Source organism: Triticum dicoccoides, chromosome 6B (assembly GCF_002162155.2).
Source record: "Triticum dicoccoides isolate Atlit2015 ecotype Zavitan chromosome 6B, WEW_v2.0, whole genome shotgun sequence".
In the NCBI taxonomy this organism is placed as follows: domain Eukaryota; kingdom Viridiplantae; phylum Streptophyta; class Magnoliopsida; order Poales; family Poaceae; genus Triticum; species Triticum dicoccoides.
Genome location: NC_041391.1, coordinates 228746474 through 228769293, shown reverse-complemented (window position 1 = coordinate 228769293; position 22820 = coordinate 228746474). Strand labels below are relative to the sequence as shown.

Below are 22820 nucleotides of genomic sequence, written 5' to 3'. Positions count from 1 at the left end.
CCCAGTTTGTGCTAGCCTTCTTAAGGCAAACTTGTTTAACTTATGTCTGTACTCAGATATTGTTGCTTCCGCTGACTCGTCTATGATCGAGCACTTGTATTCGAGCCCTCGAGGCCTCTGGCTTGTATTATGGTGCTTGTATGACTTATTTATGTTTAAGAGTTGTGTTGTGATATCTTCCCGTGAGTCCCTGATCTTGATCGTACACGTTTGCGTGCATGATTAGTGTACGATTGAATCGGGGGCGTCACACCTCAGGAATAGCAGGCATATTTTCATCATCACTAACATTATCGTATTCAGGTTCAATAATTTCTCTTTCTCTAGACCTAGCAATTTGCTCATCAAGAAATTCACCAAGGGGCACAGTAGTATCAAGCATTGAAGTAGTTTCATCATAAGTATCATGCATAGCAGAAGTGGCATCATCAATAACATGCGACATATCAGAATTCATAGCAGTAGTAGGTTTAGGTGTCGCAAACTTACTCATAACTGAAGGAGAATCTAGTGCAAGGCTAGATGGCAGTCCCTTACCTCCCCTCATAGTTGTGGGCAAAATAGTAGTTCGATCATCCTTCAAGTTCTTCATAGTGTCCAGCAGATATAAATCCCAAGTGACTCAAAGAATAGAGCTATGCTCCCCGGCAACGGCGCCAGAAAAAGGTCTTGATAACCCACAAGTATAGGGGATCGCAACAGTTTTCGAGGGTAGAGTATTCAACCCAAATTTTTTGATTCGACACAAGGGAAGCCAAAGAATATTCGCAAGTATTAGCAGCTGACTTGTCAATTCAACCACACCTGAAACTTAGTATCTGCAGCAAAGTGTTTAGTAGCAAAGTAATATGATAGTGGTGGTAACGGTAACAAAAGTAAAGACAACAAAAGTAATGTTTTTGGTATTTTGTAGTGATTGTAACAGTAGCAACGGAAAAGTAAATAAGCGAGAACCAGTATATGGAAAACTCGTAGGCACCGGATTAGCGATGGATAATTATGCCGGATGCGGTTTGTCATGTAACAGTCATAACATAGGGTGACACAGAACTAGCTCCAGTTCGTCAATGTAATGTAGGCATGTATTCCGTATATAGTCATACGTTCTTATGGAAAAGAACTTGCATGACATCTTTTGTCCTACCCTCCCGTGGCAACGGGGTCCTATTGGGAACTAAGGGATATTAAGGCCTCCTTTTAATAGAGAACCGGAACAAAGCATTAGCACATAGTGAATACATAAACTCCTCAAATTATGGTCATCACCGGGAGTGGTCCCGATTATTGTCACTTCGGGGTTGCCAGATCATAACACATAGTAGGTGACTATAGACTTGCAAGATAGGATCAAGAACACACATATATTCATGAAAACATAATAGGTTCAGATCTGAAATCATGGCACTCGGGCCCTAGTGACAAGCATTAAGCATAGCAAAGTCATAGCAACATCAATCTCAGAACATAATGGATACTAGGGATCAAACCCTAACAAAACTAACTCGATTACATGATAAATCTCATCCAACCCATCACCGTCCAGCAAGCCTACGATGCAATTACTCACACACGACGGTGAGCATCATGAAATTGGTGATGGAGGATGGTTGATGATGACGACGACGACGAATCCCCCTCTCTGGAGCCCCGAACGGACTCCAGATCAGCCCTCCTGAGAGAGATTAGGGCTTGGCGGCGGCTCCGTATCGTAAAACGCGATGATTTCTTCTCTCTGATTTTTTTCTCCCCGAAAGCCAATATATGTAGTTGGAGTTGACGTCGGAGGGCCACCAGGGGGCCCACGAGGTAGGGGGCGCGCCCAGGGGGGGCGCCCCCACCCTCGTGGACAGGGTGTGGCCCCCCTGGTCTTCATCTTTTGCGAGGATTTTTTTATTGTTTTTTCTAAGGTGTTCCATGGAGTTTCAGGTCATTCCGAGAACTTTTATTTTCTGCACATAAAACAACACCATGGCAATTCTGCTGAAAACAGCGTCAGTCCGGGTTAGTTCCATTCAAATCATACAAGTTAGTGTCCAAAACAAGGGCAAAAGTGTTTGAAAAAGTAGATACGACGGAGACGTATCAAAGATCGCGGTGGTGATGGGGAAGAGCGGCATGCCTCCTGCTTGAGACTCCTGACCAGCTCCTTCGACAGAGTAGAGCACAACCTCCGTGGTGTTGGCAGAGAAGTCATCCCGAAGACCTCCTGTCCCGGGTTCTCCTCCATCACCCTCGACACGGAAGTCTGCCCATGGCCAAGTCCGGGCCCAAGCCTCTACCTAGATATAACTAGCGTCGGAGGTGGCGGTGTAACCTGCTCATCCATCTCCTGAATATCAACTCAGTCCCCCCACATACGACTAGGCGCAGATGCCCTCCGAGAGGAACCAAATCCCAGTGTAGCCATTAGTGTTGACGTAGGGGCTGCCCCCTTATCCGCTGGCGCCTCTGCGAACTGAGCAGACTGTCCTGCAGTTCTCGGCATGTTATCACGCGTATCATGAGTCCCATCATGCTCCTGGTTCCCGTTCCCATCACTGTCGTTTGTCATGTCCACATCTTTCATCACAGCAATGTAATCCACGTAAGGTTGATCCTCTATCTCAACCTCAAGATCATATGCAATGCCCTCAAAGGTCCATGGCATGAAACATGGCACATAGTCAACCTCTAGCACACTGACAAGCAGCCTCACAATACCACGCGCGTGTGTAAAAGACATGTCGACCTTCTCAGTTTTCCTTATTAGTGATCCCAGACTCCAAGTTATGAGAAAGTCGTCGAGGTTTTTTTTTAAGTGGCCCTGATAGTCTGATCCAAATCTGTTTCAGTGGTATCCCCTTCGGCTCTTGTTTTTTGCACTCATCAAACTCAAGTAGACACTTCTTGTTCGGAACTTTGCTGAAGCCATACTCCAGGAGACGAGCAAGATCCTCCCTGCTTGGAAATTCCACTCTGTATACCTGATCGTCCACTCTGACAGGAGACCAGTGGAAAGAGGCCAAAACTAGCCTCCTGATCTGCTGAGTCACCTAATCCTCAGTCAGTGTCCCACGTGTAACCTTCACCAGACCAGTCCTTGATCTCTCCAAGCGAGGTGCATCCGAAACAGCGTGCGGAGTCTCAAAAAACATAAGTGTATTACTGCTGACTCCGTAGATATTCACAACGGGTTTCAAAGCCGAGAGAAGCGTCCACCGCCAGCGGTGGCCCGGTTTTAGGCAATTATCGCACAACTCAGCAGTACAATCAATCGAAAAGTGTCCTGGCGCCGCACCTGCAACAACACATTTTTGTCTTTCTTGCGAGCCACCTTGTTAGCCCGCGCGTTCTCCTCTTTCTCACTTCCTTTGTCACTTCCCGTATCTCTGCTGTCCGCCAAAACCTCCGTTGGCATGCTCATCGCCGCCAAAGCCTTAACAGTCGCCATCGCCGCATCCGGGAGCGCAGTAGCAGTAGTGCCCGAGACCGGCTGATTGCCCGCAGCCATCTTGGTCGAGGCTGTCGTCGTCGGCTCCTCCGCCGATGGCTTAGAATCATCCCTAGGAGGCGGCGGATTCCGCCTCGGAGGTGGGTTGCGGCCGAACCAAGCATTGCGCTCACCGTCTCCTCGACCTCCATGATGACGGTAGTGCAGCCCCGATGCTCCCTCAACAAAGTTTCCAGCTGCAAGGTTAATGCCTCGATCGTTGTTGTCTCTGTATTGCCGTTGATTTCCACCATAGCCACATCCGCCACCATTTGACGACGAGCCTTGGTGGTACCCGTTGTTGCCCCATTGATTACCACCAAAGCGATAGTCAAAGCAAGTACAATAAGGTGACATAAGCAGGCTATAAGAAATATAATATTATATTTTTGTTTAGTTGGAAGAGCGAGAAGAGGAGAGAGAAGAGAAGCGGTCTCTTGGTTAGTAGCCAGCTGCAACACGAGACACAAGACACTTTGTGAGGATGTAAGGTGGGCCAACTATTAATAAAGTAGTACACGTTGAGAGCATGGCTAATAGTACAACCAGCTGATGGCTATATGATATTGCCATGTAATCTATAGCCAACCTTGTAGCCCACAAGTACAATAGTAAGATATAAAGATGTGCTACTCCCTCCGTCCGGTTTTATTAGGCCTCTCAGCATCACAAGCATGTCCCTTTTTATAAGGCCTCGTTTTGGAAAGGTGCAAGCATGTAACCATTTCATTGGTTGCATTGGAAGTCATTGTTGTTGGTGCCATGGCTGGGAAATTAATACACTTCATGCGTGTTTTTTCATTGGCCGCATGAACGTGAGAGAGTGCATCGGGAGTGAAATGGAAAAATTAATGTGCGCAAATTACTATATGTCTTGGTCTAAGAGAAGTTGTCTTTAGGCCTAATAAACCCCGACGGTGGGAGTACTTCATTAATACTACATGGTACATCTCCCACTCTCACATAGTGCCTAGGAGCGTGTGCTGCAGCTGGCTCTTATTCTATAGCCGGCTCCTCATCTCTCCCTTCTTCTCTTCCCTCCAAGTCAACAGCAAAATAACATTTTAATTCTTATAGCCTACTTACATAAGCTTATTGTACTTGCTCTTAAAACTTACTATTGTACTTGCCAGCTATGAGCTTGGCTCTACATGACATGGCAACTCCTTATAGCTGACCGTTGGCTGTTATTAACCATGTTCACATAGCGCCAACCCTCATGGCCCGCGTCGCCATTGCGGCCGCCGATGAAGCCACCACGACCACGGCCAGGCCCCTGACCCGCGCCCTCATCGCCCGCCCCGCGGGCGTCGCGCGAGGTAGGGTTAGGTGGCTTGTTCTGTTGGTCCTCCGTCTTTGCCGCTTTCGGTTGGAGACGAGGGGGAGGCTGCGCTGTGCACCGTTGCCCCTACCCTCCATGCTCGTGTCCCTTGCCGTCGCCGAAATCAACAGGCAAGCTGCCCTCAGACGTTCAATCGAAGGAAACCCAGGGGTGCCTCGAGTCAGGTGAACCATAATAGAAGTCTCGACTGCAGCCTATAGCTCATTCCCAGGCGCATTAGAGTCCACCTCGCGACCTGTAAGCCCACCATTGAGCACCTTCCCCTGGGCCGAATACCCAGGACTCGCAGGGCCCATGACCGCTGATTGCTGCTCCAACCCATCCTGGCCCAAAAGTAATTTCAAATGTTCTCATCATTGATCTCGGATCACTGCGATCGGATTGGTCACCGTCGGCGGCGGCATCTTCACCATCGGCCTTTTCTTCTTCTGACATCTTGAAACCACCGTCCGTGTTTTTGGCCAAAAGAAATCTTGCAGAGTTAGCGTAGGAAGATGTACCATAGGGATGGGTGCTTTCCATGGCCAAACCGCCATCGGCGACGTTCGCCGGCGAACAATTCGGCGAAGCACTTCTACGGTCTCTGCCGCACATAACCCTTCCCTTGCCGGATCTCCATCTGGTAGGACCGTGTCAACAAGGCCCACAACGACCTCCTCCGAGTACCCCACCCCGAGCGCCTCGCACAAGGTGTCCGAGGTGCCTCCCGTGAACCTCGAGGATCGGCGTCTTCATCTTCATCTTGACAGTCTGAATCTCCTGCGAGTACCCAAAACCTCCCACCAACCTGCCGGTGAACGGGTTCGCCGTCAGGGCCTCAGGGGTAGCGGGCGGTGGAGTCGCCCCGCGGGACGCCCTGTTAAACTATGATTTGGTGGAAACTGTCTCAACGCATCTGGTGCGTGGCCTATCACTTTATATAAGGTACCAAGAGGTACAATACAGATACAAATACAGTTGTCGTACAATATACAGTCTAACACCCTCCCTCAATCTTAACTGTGGCCTGAGGTGCTCAGTAAGTTAAGATTGCGTCTACAGCCTATGAACAAAGGAAGAGACAACGGTTTGGTGAAGATATCAGCAAGTTGATCCTTGGAGGAGATGAACTTGATCTGCAGGAACTTCTGTGCAACGCGTTCTCTCACAAAATGATAATCAACTTCGATGTGTTTCGTTCGGGCATGAAATACCGGATTCGATGAGAGGTATGTAGCACCGATGTTGTCACACCAAAGAATAGGAGGCTGACTATGAGAGATCTTCAATTCTCGAAGAAGGGACTAGACCCAAATAAGCTCAGCAGTGGCATCAGTAATTGCCTTGTACTCAGCTTCAGTGCTACTCCGAGAAACTGTAGCCTGCTTCCGAGCACTCCAGGCGATCAAATTATGACCAGAGAATACTGCATATCCCCTCGTGGATCGCCGGTCATCTGGGTTACCAGCCCAGTCCGCATAACTGAAGACCGAGAGCATACTAGAGGGCGCCGACCGGAGATGAAGTCCATAAGAGGCAGTAGAGCGAACATAACACAGAATACGCTTGACGGCAGTCAAGTGAGGCTCTCGAGGGGCATGAAGATACCGGCAGACACGATTAACTGCATATGAAAGATCAGGCTGTGTGATGGTAAGGTACTGAAGAGCCCCAACAAGACTTCTGTACTTGGTAGCATCATCAGCAGAGAGGAGAGTCCCATCAGTAGTAGAAATAATCTCAGTGGATGGCATGGGAGTAGTAGCAGCCTTGCACTCCAACATACCAGCACGCCACAAGAGATCCTGCGAGTACTTCTGCTGAGATAGAGCAAGACCATCTGGTGGATATGTGACTTCCAGGCCAAGAAAAATAGTGAAGTTTGCCTAGATCCTTGACAGCAAAATCAGAACTGAGAGCCAGAACCAAACAATCAGTCGCCGCAACAGAGGAGCTGACAAGGATGATATCATCAACATAGACCAGAATGTACATAGTGACTTCCGGTCGCTGAAGAATAAACAGTGAAGTATCAGCAGTGGAGGGCACAAATCCATGAGCACGAAGTGCAGAACCCAGGCGAGCATACCAAGCACGAGGTGCCTGTTTGAGACCATAGAGCGCTTTCACCAAGCGACAAAGATGCTGAGGACGATTAGGGTCAACAAACCCAGGGGGCTGATGCATGTAGACCTCCTCCTGAAGAACGCCATGCAGAAACGCATTCTGAACGTCCAACTGACGAAGGGACCAACCTCGTGTGACAGCTAGCGACAGAAGTAGTCGAATAGTGGTTGGCTTAACAACTGGACTGAAGGTATCCTCGTAGTCAAGACCATACCGTTGCTTGAAGCCCTTAGCAACCAGCCGAGCCTTGTACCGCTCAATAGAACCATCTGCATGTCGTTTGACCTTAAAAACCCATTTAGAATCAATGACGTTGATACCTGGACGGGGAGAGACTAGCTGCCAGGTGCCATTCTGACGGAGAGCCTGAATCTCGAGGTCCATAGCAGCACGCCAGTGAGGAATACTCATCGCTGCTTGATAGTGTCGGGGTTCCGCAGTAGGATCAGACTGCGCTTGAGCCAAGCAAGCAGCAATCCATGCAACAGTGACATCTTTGCGTACCTTAGGCCGGTGAATACAGCTCCGCCTACGTGTATGCGGCCGAAGAACCACAGGAGCGGGAGGCGGTTCATCAGCTACCGCGTCAGCAGAGGCAGGCGAGGACGCAGGAGACAGGCTCCCGAGTGGCAAGGCCGTAGGTGAGGCAGACGCTGGCGAGTCCGGGCCAGGCGGGGAAGCGGAACCGGACGAGGCAGGCACGTACGAGGCGAGCGCAGGGGAGACCAGTCGAGGCAAGGCGGGCGGTGATGACGTGGGCGGTTGGGACCACATCGGCGAGGCGGTAGGCGTGGGAGGCCCAGAGCCAGCTGACCGCTCGGGCGTCGTAGCGGTTAGGCCAGGAGGGGCCGAGGAGGTGGCCTCGGGACGTGCGGCCACTGCATGTCCCATGTAGCGATCGACGTTGCACTCCGCAGAAGCAGGTTCGGGCGACTCCTGTTCGGCAAGGAGCTCGAGGCGAGCGCCACGCCCAGTACCTGCACCGTGGTTAGGTAATAGCACAGGCGAATATGCAACATCCTCAAGTTGATCAGGCGAAATACAGGAGATATTAGTGGGTGATGACAACATTGGGGAAGATGGCATATTCGAAAAAGGAAACAGATTTTCATCGAACACGACATCACGGGAGATATAGACTCTATTTGTTGGAACATGGAAACATTTGTAGCCTTTGTGAAGAGCACTATACCCAAGAAAGACGCACTTTTTGGAGCGAAACTCAAGCTTGCGACTGTTGTAGGCCGAAGGTGTGGCCAACAAGCACAGCCAAAAACCTTGAGGAAAGTATAGTCAGGAAGTTCATTAAACAACAGTTCAAGTGGTGTCTTCATTTTTAATACTCGAGTAGGAGTTCGATTAATCAAGAAACAAGCAGTGGTAAAAGCATCACTCCAAAACCAGAACGGCACGTAGGCATGAGCAAGAAGTGTAAGGCCAGCTTCAACTATGTGACGGTGCTTGCGCTCAACGGTACCATTCTACTGATGTGTATGTGGGCAAGAAACATGATGAGATATCCCAAGCTTATTAAAGAAAGAATTGAGGTTGCGGTATTCACCCCCCCCCCAATCAGACTGAACATGAATGATCTTATGTTGTAGGAGTCTCTCAACATGCAATTGAAATTGTAAAAACACATTAAACACATCAGCTTTGCTTTTGAGAAGATAAAGCCACATAAAGCGACTGTAGGCATCAATGAAGCTGACATAATATTTATGACCACTGACAGATGTTTGGGCAGGGCCCCATACGTCCGAAAACACAAGCTCTAATGGAGTAGTAACAACTCGAGATGAAGACATAAACGGTAACTGATGACTTTTTCCCTGTTGACAAGCATCACAAACTGACAAATTTTTGGAGCTAGACGACGTAGGAAGTTCATGTCGATGCAAAACATGACTAACTATGGGAGACGCAGGATGCCCAAGCCGGGCATGCCAATGGGACATCGACGTGCGAACGGCGGTGAAGGCCTCCGGAAGAGATGGTGCCTCCAACGCATACAGGCCCTGATGGATGCGACCTCTAAGCAGAACCTCCCGTGTGGCTCAATCCTTAACGAAGAGATGAAACGGATGAAATTCACAAAACACATCATTTATCATAAGTAAACTTACGAACATATAGTAATGGACGAGTGACATGTGGAACATGAAGGACATTACGAAGGCGAAGACGACGAGAGTAACTAGACAAGAGGGATGCCTGACCAACATGAGAAATGGGCATACCTGAACCATCAGCGGTGCGGACCTTGTCACGGCCACGGTAGGGCTCCTGCGCCTGGAGATGACCAGCCTCATTGGTCATGTGCTTCGTGGCACCTGTGTCGAAGTACCAGGCGGGGTCGATCGGATACGACGGGGTGTACCCACCTCCGCCGGGATGGGTACCGCCGAGATGACCGGCGGAACTCTGCTCGGCGACGGCGGCTTGCTTCTCGTTGCCGCGCCCATCGTTGCCGATGCCAAGAAAATCCCGTTTGAAGCGACTGTGGCATTTTGAGGCATAGTGCCCGTGGATGCCACATAGCTGGCAATCGACGTTGGGCCGGCCGCGGCGATCCGTGGTGACAGGAGGGCCATGGAACTGCGGCGATGGAGGAGGCTGGCGACCACCACCTCCCATGGTCGGGCCAGCAGGAGGGAGAGGTTGGTGATGGCCACCATTGGCAGCACCACGATACGCAGCGTGTGCCTGAGGATCGTTCAGCTGCATCGCGGCATGGCGGGCGTCAATGCGTTGCTCGGTGGAGAGGAGGCGCGCATACAAGTCCCGGGAGGACAGAGGCGTCTCACGACCCCGCACCGCTTTGACCAGATTGTCGTAGTCTTGGTCGAGACCCCGAAGAACGAAGTCAGTGAACTCCGTATCACGAAGCGGCTCCCCGATCGCGGACAGGGTGTCGACGATCGTCTTGATCTTGTTGAAGTAGACCTGCGCCGAGGAGTCAAGCTTTTTGCACTCAAGGAGCTGTTGACGAAGGGCCGACGCGCGAGCCGAGGAGCGAGCCGAGAAGCTATCCGCCATTGTCGCCCAGACGTCGAGGGACGTGGCGGCGAACACCACGAGCCCAGCAACGCTTTCCGTCAGGGAGGACTGAAGCGCGGATAGGATGGCCTAGTCCTGTGCGACCCAGGCGCGGTATGCCGGATTCTCGGCGGAGACACGGGCTCCGGCGGCCGTGACCGCAGGGATGAGGCGGGGCGGGCACGGAAGGCTCCCGTCGACGTAGCCTTCGAGATGACGGCTGCGAAAGAGCGGTAGGATCTGCGCCCGCCAATACAGGTAGTTATCTTGCGTGAGACGCACCGTGATCAGGTGCGTCAGCTGGTAGGGACCATGACCCGGGCCGTCGGCAACCGGGAATCCAGCAGGAGCGACGACATCAATCGCGGTGGAGTGGACGGGCCGCGTCACGATCTCACAGAGACCGAGGGACGACGAGGCGGAGGGCGCCGAGGGGGCCGGGGTTGGCGCCGCGCCAAACGGCACCAGCGACGCCGATGCAGAGGACGGCAGCGGAGGGAAGAACCCTGGAGCGAACTGCGACGAGCCAAGATACAGAGGGCGCGAGGTAGTTGACGCGGCCATGTGGCTAGTGGTGCTGGCGGCGAGGATCGCGGCAAGCTGGGGCGGAATGAAGGGCGACGCCGCAGGCGCGGTTGCAGACAGGGCAGCGGAAGAGGACGAGGTGGCGGCAGAGGAGCTCATGGCGACGACGATCTTGGTGGCGGCGCGGCAACAAAGAAGGGCGGCGGCGGCAACCAAGGACGGGGAGCGGCGGCTAGGGTTTTGCGAAACCTACTCTGATACCATGTTAAACTATGATTTGGTGGAAACTGGCTCAACGCATCTGATGCGTGGCCTATCACTTTATATAAGGTACCAAGAGGTACAATACAGATACAAATACAGTTGTCGTACAATATACAGTCTAACACGCCCTCACCCTCTCCATTTTCCTGGGTCACCTTTGTTTGTTTATACAGATACAAATACAGTTGTCGTACAATATACAGTCTAAATCCTACAACAGAAATTGTTTATGATGTTTCACATGACAATTTAAGATCTTTGTTTGTTTTCGTCGTGATGGCAAGTTATAAAAAATGGTGTGTGTGATGTAGACATGGAGAAATAAAAATATATCATCTACTCCCTCCATCCCATAATATAAGAGATTTTTTGACACTACACTAGGTTAAAAATGTTCTTATATTATGGGACGAAGGGAGTACATTGTGGTAAATGAGTGTGTGCAAACTCATTCTAGAAGAAAGTATTCGTTCTCACTAGTTCAGTACTGATGATATAGGACCACTGATTTACTGAATATATATAGCCACATGTGCAACAACCTACTGCAATGTATTGTAACACACATGCTACTGCCCTCCTCCGGGCGTTATCTGCGGCAGTTCCAGTATGCCGCCGAACCAGCGCTTGCAGTCGTAGACGGTGCAGAAGGTCTGCAGCGCCGTCATGAGCAGCAGCACGACGGCGGCGAGCAGCGTGAGCAGCCTCCACGACCTGAACACGTAGCGCTTGAGAAACCTTCTCGCTTTCACGGCCGCCCTCCGGTTCCGGTGCGCGTTGACGTCCCTGATCACGCCGTCCAGCAGCGGCACCTTGCTCGGCCGCACTGCCCGGCACATCCCGTTCCACATGTCCGCGGCCTCCTTGTCGCTCTTCATGGCGTTGAAGATGATCCCACACTCTCTCAGGATCTTCACGTCCTTGGGGGTGTCGATGATGCCGTTCATCAGCTCCGTGTACCGCGCCAGCACGAGCGGCCCGCGCACGGCGACCGTCTCGTATGCCACCAGGTTGCGGAGGATCACCTCCGTGTTGCTGTCGAGGTGCAGGACCGGCAGGGTCAGCGTCGCCGTGGCCGCGTCGAAGCCGATCCCTGCCATGCCCTCTGGAGCCGGCATGAACCGCACGCCGCACGCGGCCAGCTGCGCCACCGACGGGATCATGATCTCCTGCGCCAGCGGCGAGTTGATTATGGTGGACAGGTTGACGCCCTTGAGCCGCGCTTCGACGTCCGTCGAAGCCATGAACTTCCCGAGCAGCGGCCCCATTGCCGACAGCAGCGGCACCTTGCGCATGATCATCCCCGGGAGGCTCGAAGCCGCGCTCATTGGCTTGGAGATGAGGTTCTTCTTGATGAACCGCACAGGCGCCACGTCGAAGCTGGACACCTGCATGCACGCCTGCTTCACCTTGTCATAGTCCGGAATCTGCTGCTCGAGCGCGTCGAGGGAGAGAACCTCCTCTGGGACCAACGGCGGGAGCTCCGCCCCGTTATCCGCGAAGGCGGCCGAGGCGGGCACGAGAAAGTGGTAGAGGAGCTCCAGCAGGTGCGCGTGCTTGGCGATGTCGCCGGCGATGGCCAGCGCGGTGGTCTTGATGGGGCAAACCTCCCTGATGAAGCGGTCCAGGACGGCGTGCATGGCGTCGGCGGCGGCCTCCTCGGAGGCGTGGCGGAGCTGGAGCGCGCCCGCGAAGAGGAAGAGCGGGATCTGATTCTCGAGCATCATGGCGTCGCGCACCATGGCGTTGATCCAGTTAGTCGCTGAGGACACCATGTCAGTGGCCCCGTCGACGTGGTAGCTCTCGAGGAAGTCGAGGAGGAAGCACGTGTCGATGGCCATCATCCATGCCAGCGTCTGCCCATTCAACTCAAGGAACCTACATTCATTGTATTTGTACGTATACATGATCAGCGATTGTATTAACTTTCATTTATACACATCTCATACTGAACGCGCTTTTGCCTTAAAACATTTAGTGTCATCTGATTTTTTTTTTTTGAACGAACGAACGGAGAGGAGCACTACCGCCTGCATGCAGCCATGCAACATGCAGCCAATGAGGTGCACGCTTTTTCGTAGAGCATCTCCAACGGACGCGCTAAAATACGCGGGTGGTAAACTGGGGTTTTAGCGCGGCAACATTTCGCGCGTTCCAGCAGGGGCGGAAAACTACAGCGCGCGAAAAGCGATAGCGTGCGCGCGGAAGATAGGGCAGCTTGCGCGGTAGATTTGGCGCGCCGCTTCACGCGCGCCTATAAAATGCGGTACTCGCCACACGCTCCACCACACTGCCACGCACCCTTCCACTCGCCACCTCGCAGCTTCCACACTTTCTCGCCGCTTCCAGCGCCCCGCCACCACCGCGCCACCATGTCGTCGTGCCGCCGGGATCTTCGGGCTACTGCGGCCTCCGCGAGCGGCTCAACGGCTGGTACTCCGCCGACATCCGATCCGGCGACCTCCAACTCGGCCTCGGCTCGTTCCGGACCGCGCACGAGGCGGCCCGCGCGTACGACGCGACAGTGTGGCGCCTGGAGAGGCCCCCGTCGCAGATGAACTTCCGAAACGTCCACACGCGCGAACAGGCGTAGGCCGTCGCCCCTCCGCCTCGTCTGATCACGGACCAGGACCGTGCGGACCACGTTCGGCTGCAGCGCCGCCTCCTCGCCGCCGAGGAGGACGAGCGATCCATGGCGGAGTGGCGCCGGCGCCACCCGGAGGACGTCGCCAACGAGCACGTCTATTGGGTGGAGAGGACGGCAAGGCGTCGCGCGGAGTGGGCGGACCGGCATCGGCGGAAGGCATTGGCGATATCGTAGTGCGATATCGTTGAAGCAGGTGGGAAGTCCATCTTCATGTCAGACGATGAACGTTGGGATGATATATTTATCGATACCTCGGACAACACCTCCGAGGATGAGGATGATGATGAGGACTCGGAGTAGTTCTAGCTGCACCGTAGTTTTATCTAGTTGCACCGCAGTTTATTTTATGTAGTTCGGTTTTATATATCTATGCTATGAACTTGTTTTACCTATTTGTATCGTCTATGCAGTGAACTATGTAAAATTTTGTATCGTTATTTTAATGTCTATGTCCAATTTATTTTCTATCCAAAATGCAACAAATATGGACTTGCGCACACTGTATTTTAGCGTGGCTACTGGAGCCAGCGCTGTGCGCTGCGCCAAATCTGGTGATGGGCACGCGGGAAACTACTTTTTAGCGCACCGCGCGTTGCGCGGCTGTTGGAGATGCTTTTAGACGAGTGCACGCTTCTTTGGTCATGCAAATAGCTGCAAAGAGACGGGTGGCAAGGGACGAAAGTGCTCTTCTAATCCCTAGCTCAAATGCTCCTGTATAAATAGTAGAATCAAAACAAATAATAAGATTCAAAATATTTTCAATTTTCTTTTGACAATAGACATCGCTTAGTTTCCTTCCTCAGTGCAATTTTTGTGATTTCATATCACATTCATGGACGTCTAGGTAACAATAACAAAATCAACATTCCAAATTGCTTTCAAACTTATTCGTTTTGGAACGCCATTTTAAAATTACGACCATGCTCGAAAATTGTCATATGGTTTACATTATTAGGTTCATGGAACAAGTCAAGCTTTTTAATAGGCTATCTGACATATTGATTGACAAGCATAGTGCATCAAATTGAAGAAACCGGACTAAACACAAAAATCAAGAATCCTAATGAGATTATGATTCAAAAATTTGATAAACGTTGCAACTATATAAGACTGCCTCAGTTTTTTTTTACTTTATTGATTGACTAAACATAGTGCATTACGTTGAAGAAACTGAAACAAATACGAACATCAAGAATCCTAATGAGATGATGATATTCATAGATTTGGTAAACGATGCAACTATATCAATTTCTCAGTTTGACTTTGATTTTCTTCTCTGATTCCCTAAGTTCCACTGCCATTTTTTTTTATGGCTAGCTTGCAGAAGTAACTGGATAATGCTAGTTAAACATTGAAAAGGCATTATGTTTTGTGTGTGTACGTCTATGTCATCAGTTGGAATGGTATTTTTTTTATTGTTCGGGGGTGCAAGTTGCAATGCTCTGCAATAGAAAAGGTCCCTGTTTTATATTTGCCTGTCAAATACATTGCTAGATTACAGAATATTTATTTCGTGAAAGCTACATGACACCAATTTTTGATCGCCGGCTGGAAATGCCAAATTACTGTGCTTATCATTGCGTTTTCAAGCTCAGCTGCATGCCTTTAAGAAACTCTAAAATTAAAAGTAGACCCTCACTTAGCATTTCAATTTCAGGGCAGTACAAGAGAACAAAAGCACTCATGCATGTGTGAAGTTTATGGTAAACTTATTCATGGTTCTTGAATAATAACACAGATAATTAATTTGACGAGTGGTATAAAAGATAACTCGTAACAGAGAGAGGACAGATGGATGTGTATAATTAGGGCTGGACCAAAAGCTCGTATCTCAGAGCTTAATGAACGCTCGGTAGCTCAGCTCGTTAAGCTCGTTGCTCACTTTTTAATGAACAGAGCCAAGCACATGTTTTAGCTCATTAAACTTAATGAGATTAGTGAGTAAGCTAACGAGTTTCACGAGCAAGCTCATTAAATTTAACGAGCTTAATGAGCAAGCTAACGAGTTTCATGAGCAACTCGTTGAGCTCGCTGATACAATACACCACATATTTTTATGTTATAAGTGGCAACATTTCTTGGCACCACAACCTATCTAGTCCATCTAATCAATCCAACCTAGCCCATGGGAGACAATAACTAGCATAGCTTCTCACATGGTCACTTTCTTTCTCCATAAAAACACATCAGAACTGAAGTTAAAAGGGGTAATGTCTGTTAACGATTACTCACGAGCGCTCGCGAGCTTCAAACGAACATAGTCAATTAGAGTTTTTTTTTACTTGTTAATCTTACTGAGCTTACTGAGCCGAGTCTTAATGAGCATGAGATTAATAAGCCGACTCTTAACTAGCCGAGTAGCTCGTTAGTCCAGTATAATAAAAAGAAAAAGAAAAGGAGCATGCGTGCGGTACCTGTTGTAGGGGGCCCGGATCATCTCCTGCATCTTCACAAATTTCTGCACGAGGTCGTCGAACCTGCGGTCGCCGGTGAAGAGCTTCTCGGCGCGCTTGGCTGCGGCGAGCTTGTAGCGCTCCATGTCCCTGAGCTCAGGCCGCTGGTAGTGGTAGGGCCCCAGGGCGAAGTGCTGCGGCGCGTACGCCTCGGGCCTGGTCGCCCGCAGCAGCCGCGGCACGTCGAAGACCTTGGCCACGGCGCCTAGCTCCTCCGCCCCGGCCTCCATCCGCCGCCGCACCTGGCTCACCCACCGCGACTGGTGGTCGTCCAGCTCCAGCTCCACGCCGGCGTTCGTGGTAGCCACTCCCACGAACCGCGCCTGCGCCTGCAGCTGCGCCAACGCCATCGTGCTAGCTAGCGCTCGCCGATCTAGACCTCTCCTCTCCTCTCCTCTCCTCCCCTAGCTTAGCTTAGCTGAGCTTAGTCGTTAGTAGCTACTTGGTGCTAGCTAGCTAGCTTCTTGCACGATCCGAATTGATCCGATCCGAGCTGTACAAAGCATGTGAGCTGGTTGCCTCCAATGGCTTCTAACTTGATGGAGTTAACTAGGTCAATAGGGCATCATGGACTGTGCTGCGGGGTTAGTTAGGTGTTATACTATAGAGTATGCATTGCATGCAAGTGGGTGGGTGGTTGTGTGGGTAATCATGAGTAAAACGAAGCTAATCAACAGCTAGCGTGAAACATGCTTAGTAGGGTCGCCGTCACCGAGTGAAGAAGAAGAAACGCGCGCGAGAGACCGGGGAATTTTAATGCCAGACGATAGATAAGCTTCTTCTTATGCGTACGTGCGTGTTGGCTGCATGCGCGTGGGCATCACGTCATGGATGATCGTCGTGTTAAACAAACGTTTCAAACGTGGTGGGTGTCGGGGAATGATGCGTCCATGAGCACATCGGTCGGACGTACGCGCCCAGTTGGTGCAGCTCAATGGAGCCATGATTATCGACTCAAGTCGGGCCAGCCAGGTTGGATTTGTCCATTAACTAGCAATCATACTACTGATCATCTAGAAGACGGGAAGAATTAACCGTGGGGAAACATACATCGGAGCCGCGATTAACTAACAAAAGATGGATATGGAGATTGAGTTTAGCAATTCCCCAAGTGCTTGTAGTCGTCGTTGGGTTGCCCACGGACCTGGATGATGTAATTTCTACATCTGACGTTCTTTATACTAGCTTGACAGTTGATCTCTATCAAAGGCGAATTCATGTAGCATTTGATTGCAAACAGGTGGTGGAGGACCTGAAGAAGGAAAATGCATCAGTTTATGGCGCCACCGTAGATGAAATAATACACCACTCATTGGACTTTGATTTTTGTAAGTTTAGTCATGAGTTTAGGAGCTCAAACTTTAAAGCTTACAACTTAATGAAGCATGCTTTATCTCTCATGGGTGATTGCCGTATGTGGTTGGGCCACCCTGGAGATCTTCCCTCCGCCCCGGTAAACATTGTGACGACTTAATAAAAAGCTTCGTGAGGTTGTGTAAATAAAAAAAAACCTTGACAGTTGATGAATAGATCGAAAGTATTTTGGAAAAAGAAAATTCCCCGAACGTTCCAGAACCAACCTGGTATGCAGCGGCGGCTTGGCCAACTTAGAGCAACTCTACCCAATCTCCTAAATTTTAGAGGAGTAAACGGCCGAACCACAAAATTTAACGGAGCAAGAAATAATATCAGTGGCACATAAATACAGGTCGGTGCTAAATTAGGTTCAATCTTCTACATAAAACTTACTAAAAAATCAATGCCAGTTCAAAATATTTAACAGAAAACTCGTATATAATAGAACATACTAAACAAAGTTCGACATTTAGATTAGATCTTTAAACCTAATCACTAGTCCGACTCATTCTCGATGTCCTTCCACTATGCCCTACTCAGCCCGCCGATCATAGGGTTGGGGCTGTCGTCGTGGCATACGGTGCCATCGCGACTGGAGAGGTCAATGACCTCTGTTCTCCCTGCTGCGTGCTTCTCGTACAGACGACACTTTGCCTCGATGTGTGCTAGGTAGCGGCGGCAGAGCTCCAACGCAATACGATCACGGGCCTCCCGGTCTCCCCGCCTCTTAAGTGGGGTGGCCACACGGGGGTCGACCAACTCCAATGGCGGAAGGCCACCGGGGAAGTTGCGCTTGCTGGCGGCGTCGTACAGATGCACCGACTTAATGTCGTGTGTGCGCGCTACCTGCTGTGCAGAGTGGAAGGAGCCAAGCCAATGGCACTTGCCAGTGTCGCCGTCGTAAATCTCGGTCAACCACGCCCCCCACGCGCATTGCCACACACCGATGTAATTCGGCTCCAACGGCAGCAGAGGTAGGACGTGGGGGGTGTGGGATGCGCCACGGGAGGAGGATGCGTTGGTGGTACATGGATCCACGGACCGAGCGTTGCGGATGGGCGGCAGGAAGAGGCGGCGGCCGGATCCAGTCATTGTCGTCGGCACACCGTGGTGGACGTGGATGATATTGGGGTTTCGCAGGCTTGGGTTTGGCGATGGGGGAGGTGGATTGGGCGGCAGGGGCGCTGGTAAGTAAGGGGGATGGAGTGGGGATTTTTTTACTCAGCGGCCACTAGGTTGAGTATATTTAAGCATCGGCGGCCGCTCGAAGTAAATTTGTTACTCCACTAAATGTTTTAGGGCTTCAGCTAGTTTCTGTTTAGTGGGAAAAAACTTGACTTTTACTCCTCTAACCGGTTATAAGGGATCGATTAGAGTTGTTCTTAGAGCATTTCTTATAGATGCCCTATAATCAGGGTCGGTCATGATAATTTGAGGTCCGGGGCGCAAAATAAACCCAAGGCCCTTTAATATAAACATAAATAACATTAACTTTTGTTTTGGCCTCGACTCTTGAACATCCAAAAATCTATCTATATTTATATACAAGCATAGCTTGGATTCTCCCTTTAATTTGAACTCCAAAGCGCGCCATATACAAATTTCTAGGCTATAAATCTTGAACCACTTTACCAAATCGAGAAAACAAGAAAATCAGGATGTTCTTTTTTTAACATAATACAGACGCAAAGTGCTCATATATACACGCATACACTCACCTCCATGAATGCACACCCGCACATTCTACCCCTATGATTACCTCCGAGAGACCAACCGACATATCATCTTGAGATTTTACGAAGTCACCGTAGACACCTCGTAGTCGATGAAAACGTCTTCTCCTACTGAACACGCATCGATAGAAATTCTGAAATAAATCCAGGATACTTGCGAGCACCGGTATCAGGACTTAAACCTTGATGGGCTGGGGAGATACCACTGTCCTCCTAATCATTAAACCACAGGTTGGTTTGCAAAAAAAATAATCAGGATGTTCAACATGAAGTTATGTACATGTTTCATGTTTCACGTAAAAGTTAGGACCCGTTGACCCGTAAACTACGGCAAGAACATAGTTTCTTATTTCAAGGGAATCAACAGAGATAATTTAGTAGAGAACGTGAAACATGCATGGAGTGAAATTGCAAATTTTGGTCATCGTCACCTTTTTTCGACGCGGTATATGTAAACCAACCTACATCGTCACCTAGGCCGGCAGCGGCAATGATAAACTCAATCGTTATGCGTGCGTTTGTACTTATGTGAGTGATGGCCCCACATGCTATACTTAGCCATGGCAGCGGCCATTATTGGTACACGCAGCTTCAAAGGTCGTTGAAGTAAGCCATGTGCAATAGTGCAAGTATTTTAACGCAGCCAGAGTTTGAACGGATAAGTATGCTGATGTGGCAAGCGAATTAACTAAGAACCGCCTCTGTGCAGGATTAACGCATGCAAGCTGATTTTTCTTGTTTTGGCGGCGACCAGGGCCGGATCGCACGTCCCAAACTGCACATCACACAAGTCCGTGGACCGTGGTAGCATTTTTTTCTTTCTTTTTTCAGTTCTGAGAACGTGATAGCATTGTTTTTTTTTAAACGAGGCAAAAGATTTGCCATTTTCATTGATTAAAAGAGAAGGTTTACAGATGAAGGCCATAGGCCAGAATACAACACATTACTCTCGCGGCATAATGTTACTCAAATATTTTGCTCCCGCAAAGCTCCAAAGCGAGCACTCCTCTTTGATCTTGGCGACCAACACTCCCACCGGTACTGCAGCGTTGCGGAAAACTCTCGCGTTACGTTCCTTCCAAATTTCCCAAGAGATGAGCATCATCAGTGAGACAAGCGGCCTTCTTGACGGAGTCTGCTTTGTGGCATTCTGACTCCATCAATCCTTAACTGAGTTCAGAACAACCCACTCGCCTGGCTGTAAATCATGAAGGGCAAGCCAGGCTTTGATCATGCCCCAAACTCGAATGGTGTACCGACACTGGAAAAGGAGATGTGCCGCCGATTCCTGGACTTGTTGGCAAAGCGGGCAGAGATTGCAATTCGGCCACCCACGACGGTGGAGTCTATCAGCCGTCCAAATTCTATTGTTGATAACAAGCCAAGCGAAAAATTTACACTTTGGGGGCGCCCAATTCTTCCACACATTTTGATTCATATCCGTGTCCATCAAGCCAAAAAACAAAGCCCTGTATGCCGAGGCTGCGGAATAATGGCCATTAGTGGTGAGTTTCCAAGTGATGGAGTCTGGCCTGTCCGGGTTTAACTGGATATGGGCGAGTCTTTCCCAAAGGGCGACCAACTGGACGATGTGCTCAGAGGAGATGCCCAAGGCAACATTCACCTGGGAGATCCAGTAGCCATTGAGCAATGCCTTGTGAACGGAAGAATTCTTCTTTTTGGAGATGTCGTAAATTTTGGGAGCAGTGATAGCAATTTTTTAATACAGAAACACTATCTTTTGCGGCGAGTAGACAGAAACATTTTATTAAGCCTGAACCAGACGGCCTTGCAGACAACTTTTCGTGGGACTGGAACATTTCCTTAATACTTCTGCAACAACTTCATATAGCACACTAGATTTTGATTCAACAACATTCATTATTTTATGTAATTATTAATAAATTCAGGTAAATTATGATTTCTTTCAAATAAATAATTGTTATTCCACAATTGACTTTTGGGGGGGGGGGGTCTAATTGGTGTCGGATTAGTTGATCAAATATGAGAATTCAAACTAAAAAGAAGTGTGACGCTCAAGTTATAGGGCCGCAACCCAACCGCCTCCTCCCCAATCTGTGTTTCTCTGTCTCCCGCCGCCGCAGCCACCGGTCCGCCTCGTCTCCGCTGGATCCCGGCCCTTTGTCCGTGGAAGGGCTCCATTTTTAGATATGTCTTCGAGATTTGTTAGCGTTTGTGTTTTGCTCAGAAGGTGAGATGACGACATCTCCTTGAATATGGATGAGATTCTCCCCAACCAGCCCCCGTTCCGGTGGTGCATCTAGCATCGTCGGTGAGCATGTGGAGATGGGTCTCCAGCAGATCTGTCCTTGGTGGATTTGTTCGGATCTGTTCGCCATTCATCTATATTTGTGTGTCTTCAGGTTGGATTCTTTCGGTCTACTCTACTCTTCATTGGTGGCGGTTGCTGTTCTGATGTGCTGGTCCTATGGGGCCTTAGCACGGCGACTTCTTGACTATCTACTACAACAAGTTTTGTCCGGCTCCGGTGAGGGAGGGGCGATGACGGCGACGCGCCTTCGGCTCACTTCATTTCTTGTAGTCGTCGCTAGATGGTCTATGGATCTGGATGTAATTTTTATTGTTTCTGATGTTCGTTGTACTTCAATGATTGAAGATGAATAGATTGGATGTTTTCCCACGAAAAAATATATGAGAATTCAAACTGATTTATCTTATAAACCATTAACTCGATCAACTTGAAGATGACGATACCCTCCACACTCAGCACCATAAGAAAAGAACACATACAACAACACGGAACAACCAGTTTTCCATGTTGATCTCCGGCAGAATCAGCCTATTGAAGGCAAAAGCTCTCCATCTCGGTTCTGCCTCACATCGATGGCGGAAAAATCCCAGATTAGTTCCTGTGAAGTTAATGTCAGAAGGGATTATGAAAAAAGGGCGTCAAGAGGCGGTGCACACAGGCGCCACTCGGCCAGGGGGCGCGTGGCGGGGTGCCTGAGGTCCTTGTGGCTCCCCTCTGGCTCATCTTCTGGCATCTGCCTTCTTATCTTCTGAAAATAATTCAGTAAAATTCCCAGTCCTTTTAGATCTCCAGACAATTACTTTTCGTCTTCTTTTTTGTTTTGCCCCTGTTTTCTTGTTGTCCGGTAGTTTTCTGAGAATTTCTCTCTCGGCGTATTACATGTAAAAGAATGGATGCCGCATACGATTCCGATGACCGCCACCGACATGGCCAAGAAATGTGTTGAGGCTATGCTGTGAGAGGAGAGGGCGTAGCTGCTACCGCGAGGCCATGCGGTGAAAGTCATTGCGATGTTGCAGACGTTGTTGCGATGGCAGACGCCATGAGCATGGTGTAAAGCAATTACCGAAGCAAAGCAAGAAAGGGGCTCTGCTACGAGGACCATGACTGTACGGTCGATGGCGCTGCAACTATAGTTATGTTGCACAGCCGCCGGTATTGCAATGGAGCATCACAGCCTGTCCGACGACTCGTATTGCGACGGCGACTGAGACGGGGTGGACGATGACGATGTAGCTCCGGTGATGTTGCGCAGCCGCCCGTGTCGCGATGGAGCATCGCGTGCGGCCGTCGGCTTTGCGGTGGAGCATCCCCGGATTTCCAACCACACTCATGTTGCAGGGTACAAGGGGCATGCGGGGTTGTTGTGCAAGCGTCGCGCGGTGCTACAGAGCGTCTCCGAGCTGCAATGGAGCATAATCGGTGCAACATTGGAGCATCGTCAATGCTTCAAGGGCCTGCTGCAACCGTGGCTAGTGCGTGGTGTATGTGAGCTGACCGGTGACGCCACTACTACAACCACAGGATTTTGGCTAGTGCAAGCATGCACGCGGCCCGTGAAGCGGGGATGCAGCGTTGCAGTACACCGGTGTC

The 22820-nt window shown here is 50.0% G+C and overlaps 1 protein-coding gene across 1 annotated transcript; it reads right to left on the bottom strand.

Annotated features, from left to right (window-relative positions):
- Positions 1 to 11130: 11130 nt before the first annotated feature.
- On the bottom strand, positions 11131 to 16390 carry LOC119322091 (putative UPF0481 protein At3g02645). Its single transcript, XM_037595589.1, has 2 exons — positions 15807 to 16390; positions 11131 to 12623 (listed from the first exon to the last, which is right to left on the bottom strand). Exons 1-2 carry the CDS (start codon positions 16193 to 16195, stop codon positions 11315 to 11317), a joined length of 1698 nt encoding a protein of 565 aa, XP_037451486.1. The 5' UTR covers positions 16196 to 16390; the 3' UTR covers positions 11131 to 11314.
- Between the last annotated feature and the right edge of the window lie 6430 nt (positions 16391 to 22820).